The 17,283-nt window shown below is 44.1% G+C and overlaps 1 protein-coding gene across 5 annotated transcripts in view; it reads right to left on the bottom strand.

Annotated features, from left to right (window-relative positions):
• PRKDC (protein kinase, DNA-activated, catalytic subunit) overlaps positions 1-17,283 on the bottom strand; it is a 190,898-nt gene that overhangs the window by 11,645 nt on the left and 161,970 nt on the right. For 3 of the 5 annotated variants that reach the window (XM_062188515.1, XM_062188518.1, XM_062188517.1), the window contains 9 exons: positions 15,929-16,118; positions 14,365-14,539; positions 12,302-12,495; positions 11,284-11,488; positions 9,993-10,153; positions 7,008-7,219; positions 5,665-5,752; positions 5,406-5,549; positions 601-805 (listed from right to left, as the gene is read on the bottom strand). In XM_062188515.1, coding sequence (XP_062044499.1) covers positions 601-805; positions 5,406-5,549; positions 5,665-5,752; positions 7,008-7,219; positions 9,993-10,153; positions 11,284-11,488; positions 12,302-12,495; positions 14,365-14,539; positions 15,929-16,118 — 1,574 coding nt within the window. The remainder of the gene's footprint in view (positions 1-600; positions 806-5,405; positions 5,550-5,664; positions 5,753-7,007; positions 7,220-9,992; positions 10,154-11,283; positions 11,489-12,301; positions 12,496-14,364; positions 14,540-15,928; positions 16,119-17,283) is intronic. The other 2 variants (XM_062188516.1, XM_062188520.1) reach the window with 1 other exon arrangement.

Raw genomic sequence — 17,283 nt, 5'->3', positions numbered from 1 at the left:
AGTTGAATTAGAAGTGGAGCAGTCAGTGGCTTAACCCACTGCACCACAATGCCGGCCCTTGTTAATTTTAAGAAGAGCTAATCTAATATAATAATTGTTTACCCAAAGCTTATATTTAAACAGAACTGACTTACGTTTCCTTAAACGCTACTGTTTCTCAATTCGAGTGATTAATGGAAATAAGCTCCCTATTCTTACAGAGCAAATTCCACAGAGAAAAAAATGCACGCAATGAACAACACAAGGTCATCGCAAGGAGAGCCAAGCTGCACACTGGACACCTCACTTATAGGTTTTTCTTTAAACTGATGGGATGTAATTGCATGGCTGCTAATCATAACAAAGAAACATTTTTGTCAGTGGCCAGGGCTGACGTAAGGGTGTCTGAACACTCGTTTGGGTCAGGAAGGGAAGTAAATATGATCTCATTAGACATTTAGTAATGTGTACTAGCTCAAAGTAATCATGGATTTTCCTAATGACAAAAAAATACAGTGAAATTTCAAATTCTTTTAAAGACAGGTAACTGTCAAGATCTCAGTCTCGTGACTTCAGAAAGCAGGAGACCCAGTGCCGCCAGCCACCCCGCGGGGAGCTCACCGGGAATCTCCAGCTCATCTCTTAGGAACTCCACTCTGAAGTTGCTCAGCCAGGGTGACCATTCTTTCAGATTCCCAGGCAGCTTCGAGTCTTTGCTCATGTTGAAAAGTAGCGAGTTGGCAATGTCATTGAAGTCACTGAGCTTCATTTGAAGCAGCTTTGCGCCTCCTTTCCCAAAGTGTTTATCAAATTCTTTTCCAAAGGCCTGAAATTAATAATAATTGACCATAAGGATTAATGTTCAGTCTAAACTTTGGAAAAGGTTCTAAGCTTATGAATGTAAGCTTATTATAAATAAACAAGTACCCAATTATTCAGGTTTCTTTTGTGCTTTTAAGATTTATAGTTTTGCTTTCCTTGAATATTTGAATACTATAAACATCTGGAGCTTGCCTTTGTTTTTTGTGCTCCTTTAGAAAGGTCATGGTTACTAGTGACTTCTAGTTATAAACTCTAATAAAGGCTTTAAAAACTTGGCAAAGTCATTTAACCTCTTTGTGTCCATTGTTCAGTCATGAGTCTACATTATTATGATGACACAAACAATTAGGAACAAAGTTGAAAACAACAAAATAAAAGGAGTAACTCAATAAAAATGAATAGTCCATAATTCTTCAAATGAGTTGAAGAGAAACATCAAAGAATGCTACTTTCCTTAGTATGGATCTTTCAAGCCACTGTTTTGCATCATAACCCAGACTAAATATTACTTAAATTAATATTTCTAGTAACTGTTATAAGTACTCTACTTTGGAATTCACATCTTTGAATTAGTCCCTACTCAGATATTTATCTAAATTATAAACCTGATTAAATAAAAAAAGGCTCAAGAGTATTACTAACATGTAACTTTGTAATTGTCAAGATGTACCCATTTTTAATTTGAAACATTTTTACCAAGTTTAAAAACAATTTATATACAATATAAATCTTGTATATATGAAATATATACTCTATTTTAAGACAGCCCATTATAAGGAAACTGATATATAGAATTTATTCTTTGCTATGTAAATGTATTAAAAGTAGAGAAACAGTGCCGGCACTGTGGTGTAGCGGGAAAAGCCACCGCCTGGGACACCAGCATCCCATACCAGCACCAGTAAGCATACTGGCTACTCCACTTCCAATCCAGCTCTCTGTTAATGGCCTGGGAAAGGCAACAGCAGAAGGTCCATGTGTTTGGGCCCTGCCACCCACATGAAGCTCCTGGCTTTGGCCTGGCCCAGCTCTGGCTGTTGCAGCCATGTGTGGAGTGAACCAGCAGACAAGGTGTCTCTCTGTCTTTCCCTCTCTCTGTAACTCTTGACTTTCAAAATAAATAAATAAATCTCAAAAGAAAAAAGGGAGGCAGGAAGAAAGGAAGGAGAAAAAGAAAGAGAAAAATAAAAACAATCTACAATTCTCAAATGCTTGAGAAGATGATGAGCTGGTTCCCAAACATAACCAGCATCACTGTATTTGAAAGGCACACAGTCTTGAAGAATATCTACAGTCAGACTTGGGAAAGTTAATTTTGGTAGGTTATTTTTTAATTGATAAAAATTACTGATTGATTTGGGATGAGCTACAAAGTTCTGGATAGATTTCTCCAAGGTACTAGAAATTAAATTTCAAACAAATTGCCTGACTGGGAGGGGGTGTGTGCAGTGGTGGTAGCCAGGAGGTGTGATGGTCCACGCTGACAGATTTTTAGAATACCATCTATGGTGTCCAGCATGCAGGAAAAGCGGGTGGCCAGGAACTGGAAGAGATAACATGCGGTGTTTGCTGGGGGTGTGTGGGGCTCTTAAACATGAGGACATTTTCAAACTGCAGGGCAGGGCAGGGCTAGCTGCAGGAGAGAGGAAATGCCCTAACACAGCCCTTCACAGGGACGGCCAGGCTCCTGCTGGGTGAGGAGACCTGGTCTCCGTTCTACCCTGTTGCTCCCAACCCACGCAGGACAAGCCACCTGCTTTTCAGCTCTGGCTAATTTGTTTAACACAAGATTGGGCAAACTCTGGCCTAAAGGCCACATCTAGGCTGTGGCTTGTTTTCATAAATGGGATTTTGCGGACTGCTGCCAGCCACACCCACTCTCCCGTGCACTGTGTGGGGCCGTTTTCGCACCAGGACAGCTGATGTAAGTTCCAGTAATGGAGACTGGTGTGGGCTGCAGAGCTGATAACCTGGGGTTTTACAGAAAAAGTGTGTGGACCACAGACTTAGGAAAAAGCAGACACTAAAACACTCTCCAAACCCAACATTCTGTCATTCTGTAACTTGCATCAATGCTAGCATGTTAGCCCTAAGTATGACTTCATTACAGTCTGGCCAGTTTCTGTTCTGAGAGCCTTGTGTGGCCAACTCCAGCAGTCCAGCCATGATGTGGAGGCTCATGTACGTCATAAAGTAAAGTACAGGGTTAGCTTCACTTCCAGGATGTATTCCTGGTCATGGTCAGGCCACTGATGGTTCTGGATGTTCCTACACTAACATCTTTAATTAAAACCATCCCGAGCAGAAACAACCCAAACTCAATCTCCTATAAGACTTACACCATCACTCATCTAGTGAAAGACGCCTCATACTAGGCAGTGTTCCAGGTAGTGCAGAGACAAAGGTGACAAAACAAAATCTCTTCCTGCGATTCTTAACTTAGGAGGCAGAAGGGAAAGGAACAGTTAAAGACCAGGAGTAGCTTCTAGTCCTGGGGATGGCCCCACATGACCTGAAATAAAGTGGATGAACTCAGAGCCACTGTGCTAGGAGGGAGAAAGCAGTTGTATAAACTGTTCAGAACGGGCCAATACTTAGAGACAGAAAGTAGTTAAGTGGTTTCCGGGGTCACAGGAGTGAGGAATGGGGAGTAACTGCCAATAGGTATAGGGTTTCTTTTCTCAGGTGATGAAAATGTTCTACAATTGATGTGATGGCTTCGCAATTTTGAATACGCTGAAAACCACTGTTCCGTACACTTTAAGTGAGTGACTTCTGGGAGATGTGAATTATATCCTAATGAAGCAGAAATGTAAACAAATCTAAGGGACAAAGGTCCTGCCTTGCACCACAGTTCGTGTGCCTTCTCTGAGAACTCTGGCAACACAGTACCAGGACTTCTCCTTCACGTCCTTAGATGTCTTCTAAAGACTTAATGAAAAAAGGCAGTTTGCCCAAAACTGGGGGGGAAAAAACAGCAGATGAAAGCTAAACGGGAGGCAGAGGCGCTTTAGGCAACAGAAGGGCCGACCCACATTGGGGAGGAAGACTCGGTCCAAGATTGTGAAGTCACAGGGTCAAGGCCACGGAGTCCCTCCAGGGGTCCCTCCAAATGGCAGTGTGTTCTCCTTCCAACCCGAGGGCAGCTCTGAAGAGATGTCACCTTTATCACACATGCCACTTGGATAGTTCTTCATGAATGTTACCTGTCACACAACCCCTGGGCCTGGGGAACAGGGTCTGTCTTCTCCACGAATCTCCTGAGCACCCAGGCCCGTGTCCCAAATTGAGATAAGTGCTTGGAAATGTTGATCAACTTATATAAGACACAAATATTTTCTTGACCCAATAGTTCAACCATTCTGAGAATTAGAAACACTACACTAGCAGGGGTGGGGGCGAGCTGCATTTGATCTAGTGGTAAGGATGCCCACATCCCTGTATTAGAGGACCTGGGTTCAATTCCTGCCTTCTGACTCCAGATCCCTGCCAGCGTGCATTCTGAGAGGAAACAGACAACTGGGATCCTGTCACTCATGTGAGAGATCTGGATTGAATTCCTAGCTCTTTTTTTTTTTTTTTAATTAATTTACTTATTTGAAAGTCAGAGTTACACAGAAAGAGAAGGAGAGTCAGAGATAGAGAGAGAGAGGTCTTTTATCCACTGGTTCACTCCCCAATTGGCCACAACAGCAGGAGCTGTGCCAATTGGAAGCCAAGGGCCAGAAGCTTCTTCTGGGTCTCCTACACAGGTGCAAGGGCCCAAGGACTTGGGCCATCTTCTACTGCTTTCCCAGGCCACAGCAGAGAGCTGGATCGGAAGTGGAACAGCCGGGTCAGGAACTGGCGCCCATATGGGATGCTGGCACTGCAGGCAGCAGCTTTACCCTCAACGCCACAGTGTCAGCCCCAAGTTCCTAGTCTTGACTCCATCCCCCACACAGTCTCAGCTATTGTGGGCATGTGGGCAGTAAAGCAGTAGATGCGCGTGCTTGTGTGTGCTCTGATTCTTTAATAAATAAATATTTTTTAAAATACCCAAATTACAGGGCCAGTGCTATGGCACAGCAGGTAAAGCTGCTGCCTGCAGTGCCAGAATCCCATATGGGCACCAGTTCATGTCCAGGCTGCTCCACTTCCTATCCAGTTCCCTGCTAATAGCCTGATAAAACAGAGGAGGAAGGCCAAAAGTGGTTAGGCCCCTGCACCCACATGGAAGACCCAGAAGAAGCTCCTGACTTCAGATCAGCTCAGCTCCAGCCATTGAGGTCATTTGGGAAGTGAACCAGTGGATGGAGGATTGATCTCTTTCTCTCTCTCTGCCTTTCAAATAATAAATAAATCTTTTAAAAAATTATACATAACCTTCGGATCTAAGATCTGAGTATGAAGAACAGAAGGTGATAAAACCCCAAGCTTTTTGCCATCTGGTACCATTGGACCAAAAAATACACTATCAATATACCACAGAAAGCAGCAGCTCTAAGACAGATTTACAAACTCATGCAATATTTTAAAAACCACAATTGCTAGTGAACAATCCAAAGTCAGGTGGACCCTCCCAATGAAGTCACCATCATCATGGCCACTGCATCCACCCATACCTGGATGAACCTCCTTCTGCAGGGCCCCAAGCCTGGAGCCTGTGGGTTGCCCAAGGCTGCATGCATTCTTTTATACAGGTTCTCAATGTTTTTCTTGTTTACAGCAGGTTTTGCTAGTTCAAGTCTTACATCGTCAGTCCAGTCCTATGCAGAAAAAAAAAAAAAAAAAAAAAAAAGAGGGAAAAATCAAGCTAGTTTGCAAATAAGTTTAAAGTTTAACCAAGTTGTACGTTCTACTTGCTAGAAGCTGTTCCATTACCTTAAAGATCAAATCAGGATTAGAGAGCTGTTCTAGGGCATTAATGAAATCTTGAATCATTCCTCCTTGATCCAACTTACTTTTAATCCTATTTAAAAAAAAAGTTTATGCAATTAAACATCCTCCAAAGAGCAGGCCTATTTATGTGTGTATCTGTGTTATTTTTAAGTATATAAATTATAACATGTAATTTATATATTACAAAATTATATGTGATGGAGCCTTTAATTATATTGACATTAAATATAATATATATTTTACATATATTCGCATATTTAAACCAATTAAGTACTCCAGGAAGGGAGCAATTTAACAGTTCCATCTCAGTATTACAGGAAGCACAAAGCATCTGTTCTATGGAGTGTTCTTATATAAGGTAAAAGCAAATCCTAGAATAATGTCAACATCTTGATATATACAATCTGATTCATATACTTCCTGAATTTATGAAAGAAAACATAATTTTCTTGTCACATTTTCTTTCATATTTTTCTCTGTTCCTTTGTTTTACAAAATAATTGCCCCTCGCAGTTGGCTCTGCAGAGAGAGCATGCTGTGGCAGGCAGCACGCGGTGCATGCACAAACTGGGACAGCGTGCTGCTGCCCTCCCACCTGAAACACCACGCAGTTACCAAGTATTCTCGCAGGAGTCACACACCCCTGCTTGCTATGTCAACTGTCTCCACTCACAAATCAGCTGAAGTCGGGAAAAGGACAAGAACGCATTTCACTGACTCCTATTTCTAACTAAAGGACAATCTCAGGAGCTTATTAAAAAAACACCTCCTCTAGGGGCTGGTGCCATGGCTCGGCTAATCCGCCTGCAGTGCTGGCATCCCATATGGGCACTGGTTCTAGTCCCGGTTGCTCCTGTTCCAGTCCAGCTCTCCGCTGCGGCCCGGGAGGGCAGTGGAGGGTGGCCCAAGTGCTTGGGCCCTGCACCCGCATGGGAGACCAGGAGAAGCACCTGGCTCCTGGCTTCGGATCGGCACAGCGCTGACCGTAGCGGCCATTCTCTCTCTCTCTCTCTCACTGTCTATAACTCTACCTGTCAAATAAAACAAAACAAAATAAACAAACAAAAAAGACACTTCCTCTGGTCAGTCTCAACCAGATCATTAATTACCAGAAAAGGGTAGGATGGTTTGTGAATAACACTGTAATAGGAAATATTATTAAAAAAAGAAGTAAATTCTATAAGAAGGAACACACCTGAAAAACATACATTCAACCAACAGATTTCTAAGATTTTTCTATTCAAGGAGAGCTCTACTTAACATGAAGACAAACACAAGCTTCCATCTGTAACTTTTATCATACACTGATTTTTCTGTAGTATCACCTTGCCACAAACTCCTTATTCTTGTGGCCAGTGGTTGTCTCTGGGAAGAAATAGCTTTCGCTGCTTATGGTAAATGGGTAGACAATGGCCTGTGGATAGTGATGGGCAATCTCTTCCACAGTGTGCTGGACAGCTATGGCCTCCTCCTTGTCCAGCAGGGCCACAAGGTGGCTGGTCCAGCCGATGAACTGCCAGCAAGGAATGGAGGACATCTGGAACACAAAGAGCCACAACTTACTAGTGAACAGAACAGTAACACTGGTGTAGCCACAACTACATGTCTAAAGTAAACAAAAAACAAACAAATAAACCTGAAGCTCAAAATTAAAATCCTTTGTCCCACAGCCCTCTTTTGCCGAAGTACCCACTGAAGTATTCCGGATGCTTTCTGTATCTGTGTAGACATGGCCTTTGTTTGCGAGAACAGAATCTCATCAGACATAGTGTTACTGGTTTTTCTTACATTTACTCCAGTCCTTTTAACAGCTGCTCTGTAATGAACATGTAGGGAAATTTCTCAATCGTTTTTGTGTTTTGCTATTACAGATCATGCTACCATGGACATCCCCACAGTTTCCTCTTCTTTTTTAAAAGCTTTATTTTATTTAGGGGTCAGTGTAGTGGTACAGTGGGTTAAGCTGCTATCTGTGATGTCAGCATCGCCTATGGGTGCTGGTTCGAGTCCTGCTGCTCCACTTCCGATCAAGCTCCCTAATGCACCTGGGAAAGCAGCAGAAGGTGGCACAAGTGCTTGGGCACCTATACTTCCACATGGGAGACCTGAAAGACGCTCCAGGCTCCCAGTTTTTGTATTTAAATAAATAATAAATCTTAAAAAAATTTTTTTAAAATTTTACTTACTTGAGAGGCAGAGTGAGAGAGAGAGGGGGAGAGACAGATGGCCACAACAACTAGGGCTGCACCATGCTGAAGCCTGGAGCTAGGAGCTTCATCTGGGCCTCCCACCTGGATGGCCAGGACTCAAGCACTTCAGCCATTTACCGCTGCGTTCCCAGGCTGTTAATAGGGAGCTGGATAGGAAGTGCAGCAGCTAGGACTCAATTTGGAGCTCTAATATGGGATGCTTTAGTACAGGCAGCTGCTTAACTCACTGTGCCACAATGCCAGCCCCCACACTATCTTTCTGGATTTGTGCTTTATACCTAAAGCATAGATTCTGAGAAATAGGAGCAGGTATCTGGCCCAGTGGTTGGCCTTACACACCTCATATCAGAGTGCCTGGCATAGAGCTTGGCTCCCAATTTCAGTTTAACACTAATGTGTACCCTGGGAGGCAGTAGTGACGCCTCAAGTAGTTGAGTCCCTACCACCCACATGGGGACAGCTTTACAGAGTTCCTGGCTCCTGGCTTCAGGCTGGTCAGCCCTGGCTGTTGACGGCATGTGGAAGGTGTACCAGTGGAAGGGAGATCTGTCTCTTTTTCTCTGCCTTTCAAGCAAATTATTTTTTTAATTTCTAGAAGTAAAATTATTATAAATAACAACTGTAATGTACACTGCCATATTCTGTACACTTTTTTGTAATTCTTAAAACTATTAGAGTAACTACTTTCCAAAATCCTTGCCAAGATTAGACACAATGAATTTTTGAAATCAATCCAAGAAGGGAAAAAGTCTAATTTAAGTTTTCATGTTTCATTATTAGTGAAGCTGAACATTCCATGTTTATTTGCCTTATACATTTTAATTATACATGCATTTCTTTTGACCATTTGCAATTGGCCTCCTGTGACCACTTATTTTAGAGCCTGGAGAAGTCAGCTCTGCTTCTCACTTATATATTGTAAACCACTTTCCTTCTGTACTTCCCCGCCCCCATCCCCAGTTTTTAACTTTCTTTTTAGCATTCTTTTTTCCTCCGGCATAGAAGTGTTAAATTATTTTCCTTCATGGCTTCTGGTTTGTGTCTCTTTATTCCAAGACTGTTTTTATTTTTTTATTTATTTTTTATTTTTATTTCTTTAAGGTATCTTTATTAGTGCACATCCTAGATGTTGAATTTTGTGTATTTTTTCTTTTCTTTCTTTTTTTTTTTTTTTTTGACAGGCAGAGTGGATAGTGATAGTGAGAGAGAGAGAGAGAGAGAGAGAGAGAGAAAGGTCTTCCTTTTTGCCGTTGCTTCACCCTCCAATGGCCGCTGCGGCCAGCGCATTGCGCTGATCCGAAGCCAGGAGCCAGGTGCTTCTCCTGGTCTCCCATGTGGGTGTGGGCCCAAGCACTTGGGCCATCCTCCACTGCCTTCCCGTGCCATAGCAGAGAGCTGGCCTGGAAGAGGGGCAACCGGGATAGAATCCGGCGCCCCAACCGGGACTAGAACCCGGTGTGCCGGCGCCACAAGGTGGAGGATTAGCCTGTTAAGCCGTGGCGCCAGCCCCAAGACTGTTTTTAGAAATATATTCGTATTTTACTCTAATGTTTTAAGGTGTTACTTTTAAGATGCAGTCAGACATACTTGGAGTGTTGGCATAAGGAGTAAGTTTGGACAGGTTTCTTAACAGCATCTGTGAGCTGAGGACAGAGGACATGTGGGGACAACAGACAAACAGCCATCCATGCAGCCCACGACGGGGAGGAGACACAGGTCTGGCCATGCTGTCACCAAGTGCCTACCAGGTGTCAGTACAATGTTGACAATGGACGATGTTGGACAATAGGCTGATACTCCATTTATTTCCTCACAAATTCAAAGTGCTATTTTTACCATATATAAATAAATATGCTTATAATAAATATTATTTTGAGGAAAAATAACTATTTGTTCCCTTATCCTTAAGAAACACACATATAAGCTGCATTTCTGAATTTACTTCATTTCTGCATTTCTGAATTTACCTGAGGGTGTGACGGAATGCAGCAAGAGCTGGGAAAAGGTGAAATACATGCACTGCACACCCGGACACATCTGCGTATGAGTCAGAATACATTCTGTAAGGCCCCTGCTGCTCGAAAGAACAAAGACACCAACCTCTTTTATCATGAGGCTCAAGGTCTCTTCTGGATACTGCTCTATGATCTGCAGTAACCTAGGGAACTTCAGCCTGGCTTCCATGGAATTTAATTTTAAAGCTTTCAACATTTTCTCCACCACAAGTGCTGGATACACCTGCAGGTCTATGGAATGAACAGCTACGAAGGAGAGCAAACAATAAAACAATGGTCAATATACCTACTTCAACAACAACTGTGTTTTCACTTTTTGGTTTCTATTTTGTAGCCCATCATTGTTCTCTTCCTAGCTACCACTTCAGATCAACAAGAAGCACCCATTTCTATACTCCTCTCTTCAATCTGAACCTTCCAAGAGTCATCACTCTGCATGAAGCATATCTTGCATCCTGGGGTGGGAATTGAAGGTCACTGACTTTATTCCAGGAGGAACAGGCAGGCCACATGAGCGAGTACCACCAACACTGCAGCAAACATCAAACAGTAAATTACTCAAATCAAAATAGAGAAAATAGCTGAACTCCACCTAAACGCGGCTTGTGTTATGGGGAGATGCCACTGTCTCTGAAGAGGACAACAGCCTTTTCTCAACAAAATTTTCATTTGGGGAGGTGTTATAGTAAAGGGTTGAGCTGCCACTGAGTGCCAGTTTGAGTCTTGGCTACTCTACTTTCAATCCAGCTCCTTGCTAATGTGTCTGGGCCCAAGTACTTGAGTCTCTGTCATCCACATGGGAGACCTTAATGGAGTTTAGGGCTCCTGGGACTGGTCTGGCCCTGCCCTTGCTGTTGTGGCCATTTAAGGAGTAAACCAGTGGGTGAAAGAATTTGTGCGCTCATTCTCTTTCCCTGTCACTCTTTCAAATGAATAAATTTTTAAGCGCACTGTCATTTAAAAACAAATAGGAGGGGCTAACATTGTGGTACAGTGGGTTAAGCCATTGCTTATAGAAGCTGGCATCCCATTTTGGAAGATCGGTTCGAATCCCAGCTCTTCTGCTTCCAAGGCTCTGCTTCAAATCCAGCGGTCTGCTAAGTGCCTGAAAAAGCAGCAGATGGTGGTCCCAAGTACCTGAGCCCCTGACATTTATCTGGGAGACAATGATGGAGTTCCTGGCTCTTGGCTTCAGCCTGGCCCAACCCCAGATGTTGCAGACATTTGAGGAGTATACCAGAGGATGGAAGATCTCTGTCTCTTATGTCTCTCTCTCTGCCTTTCAAATAAATAAATCTTTTGAAACAAAAAACAAATAGGAATCCTAAAATATCTACAAAACTCTTTAGACTATGCTGATGTCACAGGACACTAACTTGTCTCTTTCTTCTGTGATTCATCCGATGCATTCTCTTCCTCCTTGCGTAGCTGCTGGTCACAGAAATCCACCAGGGTCATATAAGCATCGGCCACCCCAGCTGTGGACCCCAGGCCCCCGGAGGAAGGCGGAGCCCCCTCCTCAGCGGCATGCACGGCCCGAGAGAGATGGTGGAATGCTTTCTGGTACAGACTGGCGGTCACCTGGAATTCACACAGACCCCGAAAGACCCATGGGTGAGACTGAAGCCTGCTCAAAGGCCTCCACTTCCCACGTGTGATGATGAAGGGAAAATACTTGTGATTTGTGACCTATGAAGGAATCAACAGCTCCACCATGCGCTGAAAGCAAGTTAACTGGAAAAGGAGAGTCTGCCCTGAGAGGGAATAAGCAATCTCAGTGAGGGTCTGTCTGAGCACAGAACAAGCAGTCAAGCAGAAAGGACCAAGATGAACACGGGCCCCACAATCCGTGAGCCTCATGGAGCGGACCCAGCCAGCAGGGTCATGCAGCTCTGCCAGGAGCTTCAGAAAGAGACAGAAGATCGTGCCTTCCACTCAATTCCACGACACCCTGATGGCACCATGGAAGGAGAAGGCAGGGCTACCCCACTGATGAAAAGAAGGCTGGTAACTGTCGACAGTCCGAAACAGTCTGATAAAGGCCAAGCAGAGCAAGCACTGAACAAAACAGGAGGAGAAGCTGCTGTGTCCCCCAGGCTGGTGGGAAGTCTGAATGGCGACTGTTGGGGAAATTGCATTAACAAAGTTCATGAAAGAACTGTCCACATCAATCCAATGAAAATTTCTCATTCTTCATACTAAAAAATTTTATCCTTCAAATAAACAGGAAACACATGGAGTCTGTCAATTTTCCACATAAGAAACTTGGCTGTGCACAACTGTATTTTAAGAACACAGAGAAATACTTCATTACTCCCCTGCAGCCTGGGGGCTGCACACTGAACACACAACAGCACCCAAACAAGGAACGGCCACCCTTCCCGCCCTCATTACCATCTCTATGCTTCCTGAACTGGATCCAGAAAGCTCCAAAATTCTTCTGGCCTTGCTCTCTCCAATGTTAGCCAGGCAGCCTGGCTCACTGCTGAGTGCATTAGCCATGATCCTGAACGTTGTACCCAGGAGGATGTTCTGATCACACAAAGCCCAGATATTTTTGCTTAAGTAGCTTGAAATGTTGTGTTCATCTGTTGTTAGGTTAAAATTAAAAAAACAAACAAAAAACAACTATATGACTGGTACTGAAGTAAATGAGAAACATAAGAAATTCATTGTATACAAAACTGGTTTTCCACAAAGAAATTGTTTAGAATACATTTTGAAGGTACATGAAACCGACTTCAAATTCTGTTTAGGGAATTTCTTAAACTCACTCATTCATGAAAAAGGTTCTTTGTCAGAGTGAATCATATCAGGTTACACAGAGGCTAAGCAATTAAAACCCTGAACTTTTACCTCACATGTTGTCAGTTCCCCTAATTGTGTCTTTCAAAGAACAGAAAATGGCTCTTAACAAGGCGTTTATGCACACACACTGCTAACCCAGAGTGGGTTTCTAAACTGATAGTATGGATTGCAGATGACAAAGTCACAGTCACTGCCGCACTGAAAACTCAGGTTCTCATGTGCAGGGCAAGGAGCTTCACTAGCTCTTGACAGTGCTCTGCCGGCACCTCCTCAGACACAGGGTCACTGCTACTGGCCCTGCCTGCCTCACAAGGCTGTTATAAAATACAGACCTACTCGGCACCCCAGAGTTATCTAATGCATCAGATGATGGTTCTCCGAGTGGGGTCACTGTGGAAAGACTGCTTCTCCTTTGGGCACTTTTCGCTGAGACTGACACTTGGGGACAACACTGTCTCGAGGAAGAATCCACTATCAGTGCTGCCAGGTATGCCAGAATGCCTGGCTCCAGCAGGGCCATCAGATCTGGACCCACGCCTGAACACATTTTTCTGCCCCTCAGTCCTGAAGGCTACATTATAATGAAAAGAGAATTAGGGAGGCAAAGGGGTTCATGCTGAATCTTTTATATCTTACTTGCTTATTGCTCTCAAAGTATTTAAACTATTAGGGCTGTATTTTCATTAAGTATTAAAAAGAAAAAAAAATCTTAATTTCCACTGTAGCTTATATATAAAAGCACCAAATATCCTACTCAACAGCACTCTTTTTTTTTTTTTTTTTTTTTTGGACAGGCAGAGTGGATAGTGAGAGAGAGAGACAGAGAGAAAGGTCTTCCTTTTTGCCGTTGGTTCACCCTCCAATGGCCGCTTCGGCCGGCGCATCGCGCTGATCCGAAGGCAGGAGCCAGGTGCTTCTCCTGGTCTCCCATGCAGGTGCAGGGCCCAAGGACTTGGGCCATCCTCCACTGCCTTCCCGGGCCATAGCAGAGAGCTGGCCTGGAAGAGGGGCAACCGGGATAGAATCCGGCGCCCTACCAGGACTAGAACCCGGTGTGCTGGCACCGCAAGGCAGAGGATTAGCCTGTTAAGCCACGGCGCCAGCCCTCAACAGTACTCTTAAAAACCCCAGCTCAGCCGGCGCTGCGGCTCACTAGGCTAATCCTCAGCCTGCGGTGCTGGCACTCCGGCTTCTAGTCCCGGTTGGGGCGCTGGATTCTGTCCTGGTTGCTCCTCTTCCAGTCCAGCTCCCTGCTGTGGCCCGGGAAGGCAGTGGAGGATGGCCCAAGTGCTTGGGCCCTGCACCCGCATGGGAGACCAGGAGGAAGCACCTGGCTCCTGGCTTTGGATCAGTGCAGCGCCGGCCATAGTGACCATTTTGGGGGTGAACCAACGGAAAGAAGACCTTTCTCTCTGTCTCTCTCTTTCACTGTCTAACTCTGTCAAAAAAAAAAAAAAAAAAAAGGTCCAAATCTTATGCTCTAGTCCCAAGGAAATGACATCACCCTCTCTGGCACACTCTGCTTATTTACTGAAGCTACTACAGAGATGTAATCACCAAACATCAGGTGAATGAAGGTCAACACATGTCACACAGGACATGACATGGAAGGGCAGTGGACAGTGTGCAGGGTCAAGAGCAGCCTGTACCCAATAGCGAGACGGTCTTCAGCACAGCGAGGATCCGCTCAGCCGGGCTCTGCCCGTGGCTCCGGCAGTGGCTCAGCCGGCAGTAGCTCTGGACCCATGGCACCAGCCGCTCGGTGCTCCCTTTGGACTCTCGGTGCAGCTCCTTAAGTAGTTTCATGGCAAGTGAGAAGTTGTTCTACATTAACAGGAGAAAAAGGGGCATGATGACAGGTAGGTGGCAGTGGGAGAGATGAAGCTGTCTTACAAAGAGGCCTTAGATTGGCCGCTCCCCTTGCCCCACACAGCCTGCCTTGTAGCAGCGTGCCTCTTAGCTTAGCTGTGGAGCTTGCTACTTTTCAATTCATTTCAGTCTACAACTTTTCAGGAGAACACTGACAAAGTTGGGCAACCACCACTACTGTCTTATTCCAGATACTTTGTAACCCCAGGAGAAACCCTTGGCCCAATAACAGCCTCTCACTCAAGTCAGTAAGGGGCTTGCTCCTCCTGTGTGCCCTCCCCAGCCACCTTGTCTCCTCACCCAGTCAATGCGACTGCTCCCAAGGGCACTTCTGCCCATCTTGCTCCCAGGACTTTCTTGCTCAATTGCACAACAGTGCCCAACCAATCAGAAGCAGCTACAATGCAACCTAGGTTGCACTCGGGAGACCAAGTGTCCCCAGGTCCTTCTTGGGTCTCCATTCCCTACTCAGACACCACGGCTCCCCCAGGAAGCTTTCTCCCTTCCCCTACCTGAGGGGCACCCTTCCACGTGACTAGCCTTAGCTGCTTATCACAAAGCTGTTTACTGTCTAGCTACGGTCTCCGCAATGCTCCACAAAGCACCTCCAGCACCTGATGAAGTGTGGGCAACAAGAAGAGGTGAAACTCAAGTTCAAATCACTAGTTTTGAAGAGCTCTTAAGAGTATGCGCAGGTAAAGTGGAAACCAGTGAAGGCTTTCTGTGGTCTTCAGCTGTCTATTACTCTTTGTTCCTCCACCTCCAGTATTCCTGGTATTGATAGTAACTAGCTGCTATTTATATGTGAATATATTGTTGAAAAATGCTGAAGAACACCCAACATTCCATCAGAAAGATTTTTAGCTTTCTTAGTGAATTTCACAGGATTTCTCAGTAATATTTCTCTATTAGAATTACATTTTTTGCTTTGCAATAGCAATCACATGAGATATAAATTTAAAGAATTATATGCAACTTTTAAGCAAGGAGTACTTAATATCAAGAAAGGTCTTATTATTAAATGATAGATTTCTACAAACTGAGCCTAAAAATAATTTGAAACTTACTGGCAAGCATTTATTTTGTTAAATAAAATCAAACCTGATGTTATTTATTTGCTTTTCAAATAATAAACACTCTGAAATGATTAACAAGCACATAACAAACTTGAGATGCCTTCTGTATAAATGTTTCTTCATGCTTACTTTCTTATAAAGAGAAAAAACACACTAACTATTTGATTATTTTTCAGCTTCAGACTTCAAGGAAAAGCTAAGTTAAGGGAAAAAGCTAACTGAGGTGGCCTCTGGGCCACCAAAGAGAAGCGGAGTCATGGGCCCCCACCTGCTGCCGAGCACTCTCTGCCATCCGCATCTTCATGGAGAACTTGCAGCTCTGGATCAGCGAGCAGATGTCTTCCTCCTGTGTGTTCACCTCCCTGCTGAGCCGGGGATCCTCGTCTTCATCCACACTCATGCTGTGATCGTCTGCAAGAGAGGGCAGCTTCTCCTCGATCTTACTGAGAAAGAAACATCTACACGAAGAAAAGTGAGACTGCCGTCAGACTCGTGAGACAAACCTGTGATCACGGGGAGCTCCCAGACAGCTCCCTCAGACAGGAGGTCCACAGTTGGGAAATTTCTGCTCACTTTCAGAGTACAAAAGTGCACTCCAGGTATGGGACTTACTCTCCACTTTAATAAAGCAACACTTCAAAGATCACCAAGGATATTTCAACAGAACTTTCCAGCTATTACTTAATGCCTCCAATCCATAAAATAGAGCATTTAGCTCACAATTTTCTCTCTCAATGAATGGGCATTATACCCTGTGTTGTGGGAAAAGCCATTTATTCTTCCTGTATCTCTCTGAGGTCTTACATCCAAAGTTCAGAAACTTAAGGCAGTGAACAGTTATAAATAAGCACTGAGAATTGTGAAAGACATGTCTGGGTTGGTATAGGGTTATTTTTATTTGTTATCATAATTTATTTTGTATATGTGATCTTGTTTAAGTGCCTTTATGTTCATTAATATCAGTAACACTGAAAAACAGCCTTAACATAATAATAAAGTATATCCTTGATCAATAATCAAGTTTAACTCTCTGTTGTTCATCCAGGGACTAATTTCTGATTTCTTAGAAACCTCATGGCCAGGTAAAACCAGTATGCCTCATAACTCTTTCCTTTTTTTTTTTGGTTACTCCTAAGATGCAAGCCTCTCTGGCCACCCATCTATTCCTGCTTTCCTCACTCACCACACTGCTCTGTGCTGCTCGAAAAGAAATTACCTCAGCTACCCCTGCACTACCAGAACAGCTAAAGGACATTTTAGCTAACAGCAAATGATACCAGAGGATATTTGAATATAAATAGGATTAAAGAGAGAAATAGATAATTCCATAGATTTTAACATCTATGTTTCAGAAGTTGATGGAATCAAAGAAAAAAATCAAACTCTTTTATATGGAGATAGCTATATGAGACAGCTGGACATTATAAAAACACACACACACACTAGTCCCGGTTGGGGCGCCGGATTCTATCCCGGTTGCCCCTCTTCCAGGCCAGCTCTCTGCTATGGCCAGGGAAGGCAGTGGAGGATGACCCAAGTGCTTGGGCCCTGCACCAGCATGGGAGACCAGAAGAAGCACCTGACTCCTGGCTTCGGATCAGTGTGATGCGCCGGCCACAGCGG

Source organism: Lepus europaeus, chromosome 4 (assembly GCF_033115175.1).
Source record: "Lepus europaeus isolate LE1 chromosome 4, mLepTim1.pri, whole genome shotgun sequence".
NCBI classification, from domain to species: Eukaryota; Metazoa; Chordata; class Mammalia; order Lagomorpha; family Leporidae; genus Lepus; species Lepus europaeus.
This window is presented reverse-complemented; position numbering and strand designations above follow the sequence as displayed.